Genomic DNA, 6,000 nt, shown 5'->3' with positions numbered 1-6,000 from the left:
AACACACCTACAAACATTACAAGATATGTTACCTACGTAATGCGTTATAGATTTTTATATCGTATGCCATCAAAACCTAGGGCAATACTTATTAAACCCACGCGACCCGTCCTTGGTCACGACATTGTCATTTGCTAACCGCGGTTACGACTTCTTTGTGTATTATTAATATACGCACAATAAATGACACATTCAATTAAAGAATTTATTAGTATAGGTAACCAAAGCTTTGGTATTGCTATCATGGCAAAATCTGAAAAATAAATGCTTTGACGGAGGTAGAAAACATTGTTATTGATTTGTGAATATGTATTTATTCAATGTCAATGTATTATAAACAAACATGGTAAAGCGATTTTAGTATAAAACATAAATTCGTATTCGTACAAAAATAAAATTCCATTAATTACATACTTACATTAATTCGGCGCTTCATATATCGCTAACAGGGTGATTCATGCCGATATTTGAATAGCACCTTGCAGATAGAATTTTGAAGAAATGAAGGCAAGTTTGAACAACACTTCCATTAAACAAACTTATACTGGTAGTCAGAACAAGCTTTGCTTTGTCACGTTAAAGTCGATGTATTACCTTATGGTACTATATCATATCGCTTATTTATATTTCTTCAAAATTCTGTCGCAGTTGTAGACACATCCCGTTTTTATTGTTTGACATAATGGTAGTAATTAAAACGCCATAATTTTCTAATACACTATGGGCCTTCCTCGGACCCTCACCCTGCAGGCCAGCACCAAGCCCTAGCATGGCCGGGAGCAGCGGCGGCGGCGCGACAGCTTCGCCTTGCACGGCGGAGCGCCCGGCGCCGCCGGCGTCTGTAATAATTATTTAATAAACAAACAATCAATATCAAATTAATATTTCTTTTTACATATTACCTGCTAAAATAGGACGTATTCGTCATGTAAATTATACTTGAAAGTGCCCTCTTACATTTCAAGTGCGACATTGCATTTTAGGTCCCGGGAGACTGGCTATTACAGTAGACATTTTCTCTATGTGCTATTGAATAACATGGTATTTTTTGTCACACTAGTGCTATCACTAGTCAGCATACAATATGAGTATTAAGGTGACAGTCCATTTCCAACGACAGCTGCACTACTGCTCATTTTACTAGGGTTACCATTAGGGTAACATTCCATTTATGACCGCAGCTGCACTACTACAGTTCGTTTTTTTTAGCATTAGAAAGAACTCCGCAGAAGCAAGCGTGCAGTTTTTAACAGGCTCGTTAATTGTTAATAATTATTGAACTATCTAATGTAGCATGGTCAACACATTTAATTAACTTCAAATTGTTACCGCCAAAAGTGCCAGATTTAGAACCACAAGCGAACTTCTGCGAAGTTCTTTCTAATGCTAAAAAAAACGGACTATAGTACGAACGCGTCGGTGTTATTGTCAATTTCCATAGTAAAATGAACTACTGTTCTACACTACTGCACTGTACTGCACTACTGTGCAGCTGGAGCATTCCATGAAATTGTCTACCGTTTGTCCCGTACAAACGCGAATTTTCTGAAGATTTGCAGGTATAGAGTTTCCTTTTCTATGACAAATGGTCAAAAATTTGCACAGAAATATAATCGCCTGCTTTAAATGCCGAAAAAAAAGTCGCAACATGGGAGATAAAATGCGTTTGTACGGGACAGCCCGTGGAATGCTCCAGCTGTCGTTGGAAATGGACTGTCACCTTTAAGGTCACGATACGTCACGAGTGTCACGTGTCAAGTGTCACGATAGCAGCACTACCATTCATTTTACTATGGAAATTGACAATGACAGCGATGCGTTCAGTAGGTACCGGTAGTGCAGCTGCGGTTAGAAATGGAATGTGACCATTAGGGTAGATGGATGAACATCTCAGGTTATTTTTATGTCTACTTTTATGCGATTAAGTCACATTTTAGAAACAATAGCACATCAGACCACACGCAAAAACACTATTTAAGTTAGCAGCAATGAATGCAAGAATTAATAATATTTGTAATAAACATAAACGAGGACTGGTTTGTACGTGCAGAAAATTTTGAATTAAAAATAACCAAATCAAAATTTGTGGAAAACGGATACGTTCCTCTCGCGTTCACTCACATAGGCGGGAGACCTGTCAGTTGTGGCGGAAATTAAATATAAATTCAAAGAAATATTTCAAATTCACGCTGAAGAAAAATAATTACTCAAGTCAGGTATTCATCGAAATCTTTCATCGGTATCAGATTTCCTGCATTATTTACCTATAAGTACAGTATTTACCGAACGGATCGATATAGACCTTGAGTCAGGTGTCAGACATCAAGTAAATGGGGTCGGCCCTTTGTGCCTCTATGTGGAACAACTTCGAATGGAAGACTGTGAGGTTATCACTAAGCAGTGGCGGCGCGTCCATAAAAGCCGATTCCCACCGGCTTGCCTGTTTTTGGACGTTTGAGCAGCGTTGTAAAGGAAATATGTAAGCCAAATAAGCCTCGGCTTGCCTAATATGGATATGTTTGACGCGCCGACACTGCTAAGTAGTCTATTAATAAAGGTAATGCAGCTGCCAGAGGGCCTATCGCGAACCATGTTCGAAGAGTTGCTACTGAGAGAAAGTGGTTCGCGGTAGACCCTCAGTTCGCCGAACGATATCAGCCTGTCAGATAAGCGCAAAATTTGACAGCTCCGAACAACTGACAGAGGCTGATATCGTCCGGCGGACTGGTAATCAATGGGCCCCTTTAGAGCCTAATAAGAATGTTTGACCACAATATTATTACCACCGATGTGGTATAAAAAAAAATGCGAAGCAACAGCCGCCGTAAACCACACTACATATTACTGATTAACTTTACGACACTATAAAACTTCAATCGTTTACTTTTATGAAATTATTAACATTTCGTTAACTACCATTAACGATGAATCCCTACCTAAAATGCTATTTGATGTCGTCTTTGATGTTTGATGTAGACGTACCATTCTAATGCTACGTCTACTAACACCCCTAATGTCAAAAACATACCTACCCAACCCATAACTGTGATCATCAATTCATCACACACATGGTATAATAATATGTATACTCCGCCTGGTACTCTCTTCCCGTCTTTTCTAGGTCACCTGACTGACACAAGCCTACGTCAGCATGCGACAGCGCTATATGATAATATGCGATAGCGCTATATATAGCGGCCATGTTATTGTGACGTAGGCTTGTGTCACTCTGGGAAGAGAAGACCATGTTTTATTAGACTATGATCACACATATAAACTTGCTCGAATAGTTTTATGGTAATATTGAATTCAGTCACGGAATATCACAAGTAGAAAGAAAGTAAATAATTAAGTTAGTACACTTAAAAACACATAGGTAAATACCATTCCTAATTGATTTGTATTATCCGTAGTAAAATATGAAACGGTACCACGCGAAAGAGACGCTGATGGTTTTTTGACGATTTAATTAAATTTATTAGGATTGTTCCAGTTTACATTATTTTTTCGATTAAACTACAGTACCTAATCCACGCAGTATAAAACACATACAACGAATATCCACAAGCTCCCCTGTAGGTTACAGTGCTTCCACACCTACCTACTAATACAAATACTATAAAGTAAATAGAATAATTGCAAGAATTTCCAAACAAACTTGACATATAATCACAACGATTGACCCGCTATATAGGCACTGGATATTTCCGTCTGTGCGTAATCGGTCCTGTGGACTTGACCCCTTCTAAAAATACACTCTAATTTTAGAGGCATCAATTACATCTACACGATACTTAATTTGTTTTTAATGGCACGACATCGAGACTGACGTTCGACATTCAGTAGGTAAAATAATCCAGTAGGGGTCTCTAAACTTTTTGACCCTAGTCACATTCCACCTAGATAAAATAAATGCTAGCCAAAATTTTCATTTCGGCTCTCGCTAGTCAAATTATTATTATTTTAGTTGAGATATTATAGCCATTTGCTCACATTTATCCCTATGCCCGTAATCCAATAATAAAATACGTAGATATTTTCATTCATTCATAATCAAAATGTACCCCAAACGTCATGTATCTATCTGTGAGAAGAACACTAAAAATTCATTTTTTTTTCAGGTAGTCTACCTACATTGTTCACGTGAAACTAGAATCAGTGTCGGAGCGGGAGGCAAGTAGATACCAGTAGCCTTGACAATCTTGACATACAAACATAACCCTACAGGGCGAGGCTCGTGAACTTAATTAAGTGGGCGAGGGTGTGGGGAGGCAAATGTCATTTGTCATCGTGCGACCGATGCGTTGATGTGATGACATTTCGGGAATTACGAGCAAATCTGGGTCAGCTGGTATTTCCACCAGGAAATGAAAATGAATCCGGAAGACGACACTAATATATGTTGCTATATCCTATCTATAAATATTATTATTCATTAGACAGACATTTTTAGTGTTTGTTGATTTGTAAAAGAGCCCTTGCCGCATATTTGCATTTTTCTAAATTTTGAATTTCTGAATGTTGAACTAGATCGAGGACCATTTCCGTTTTAAAGATTTCTTGATAGAACAACTTGATACCCTAAGTATTTCTAGTAAAGTAGGTTAGGTTAAGTTAGAACTGCGACCCCCACAATAACGGATTGATGCTAGAGTTGATAAGCAGGTTAGGTTAGAACTGCGACCCTCACAATAAAGTTAGATCAACATTTAATAGACCGGTATCATCGTCACAAGTCGAATTAAGTTAGTACACTTACTTACATAAGGTTACCCTTTTCAAGTCCGCACCAATCTACAAGGTTTCTTAGTTAGGCACCTGCCGCGATAGCAGCTAGAGGACGCTGGTTTTATTCCAGCCTTGGACACTGGAGGCCTTGGTCACGTTTTCTTAGTATTACGTCATTTATTTCGGTTTATAATTTATATATAGTAGTGTTTCTACGACTTGAAATAACGCAAATTAAAATATTTTCATAATTACTTCTTTGTAGTTTAAAAATCGATGATCAATGTTTCCATCCGCGTTTCAAATTTTATGATACACTTTTTTGTTAAATTGGATTGGATGTCATAATTTTCTACTCAGGCTCACGAGCTAGTCTACCAGTTGATTACGTATTTTTTTTAAAGGAGTGTTCGTATAAAGTGGGAGTATTATTTTGTGGTGGTGAATGCCACGGTGGTGGGATAGTGGGATCGATACCCGCAGTGCCGCGGGGCCCGCCTTTCGATATTATTGTTCTGTTCATGATTCACATTTCCTTTAAATTACTTTTTAGATACCTATGTCACACAAATTTGAAATTACAGTGCAAATTATAACATAAAAACTTCTATTCGAAAGGTTGTGACGTTGTCATAGATATCCGTTTTTATGTATAATTCGAAAAGTAGACAATCAACACGTCGACTATGTAGAATAAACCCATTGTTATTCTACATAGAAAAAACAATCGATTGTTCTCTGCCATTGCAATACATTTTTTTAGCAACGATACATGCCAGGCGAGACGTTGCAGCGACTCCACGGGCTCTACCCTGGTCACTAACCCGCCCCACCCTACTGGGGCACTCACCCATTCGCTCCTCGTGCGCTCCTGGTAGCCCACGCTGCAGCGGCACCACTCGCTCTATAGGTATTAGGCTCTTACCCCCGCACGGTCACTCACCAGCACGCTTCTCGTGCGCTCTTGGTAGCCCACGCTGCAGCGGCACCACTCGCTCTATAGGTATTAGGCTCTTACCCCCGCACGGTCACTCACCAGCACGCTTCTCGTGCGCTCCTGGTAGCCCACGCCGCACGAGACGCTGCATCGGCTCCACTCGCTCCACGGGCTCAGCTCACACGAGCCCAGTAAGGTCGGGGCTGCAAAAAATACAATAACGGACGTGACGGAAACCTAGACAATTGTCATCTTCGTTACGGCCCTATGCATTGAAACGTACTCGAAGTAGAAACTCCACAGTCTCCACAGAATCACAAACAAGAAACAAGTTG

General features: G+C 39.5%; 1 protein-coding gene across 3 annotated transcripts in view; it reads right to left on the bottom strand.

Moving 5' to 3' along the window:
• Nucleotides 1–286: 286 nt before the first annotated feature.
• The window catches only part of LOC134666499 (spondin-1), a 53,857-nt gene continuing 48,143 nt past the window's right edge, over nucleotides 287–6,000 (bottom strand). For 2 of the 3 annotated variants that reach the window (XM_063523678.1, XM_063523679.1), the window contains exons 12-13: nucleotides 5,765–5,868; nucleotides 289–839 (exon numbers count right to left, since the gene is read on the bottom strand). In XM_063523678.1, the coding sequence (XP_063379748.1) occupies nucleotides 765–839; nucleotides 5,765–5,868 (179 nt within the window). In that variant the 3' untranslated portion in view covers nucleotides 289–764. Of the gene's footprint in view, nucleotides 840–5,764; nucleotides 5,869–6,000 lie in introns of all 3 variants that reach the window. The other variant, XM_063523680.1, reaches the window with a different exon arrangement.

This window comes from Cydia fagiglandana, chromosome 8 (assembly GCF_963556715.1).
Source record: "Cydia fagiglandana chromosome 8, ilCydFagi1.1, whole genome shotgun sequence".
Classification (NCBI taxonomy): domain Eukaryota; kingdom Metazoa; phylum Arthropoda; class Insecta; order Lepidoptera; family Tortricidae; genus Cydia; species Cydia fagiglandana.
This window is presented reverse-complemented; position numbering and strand designations above follow the sequence as displayed.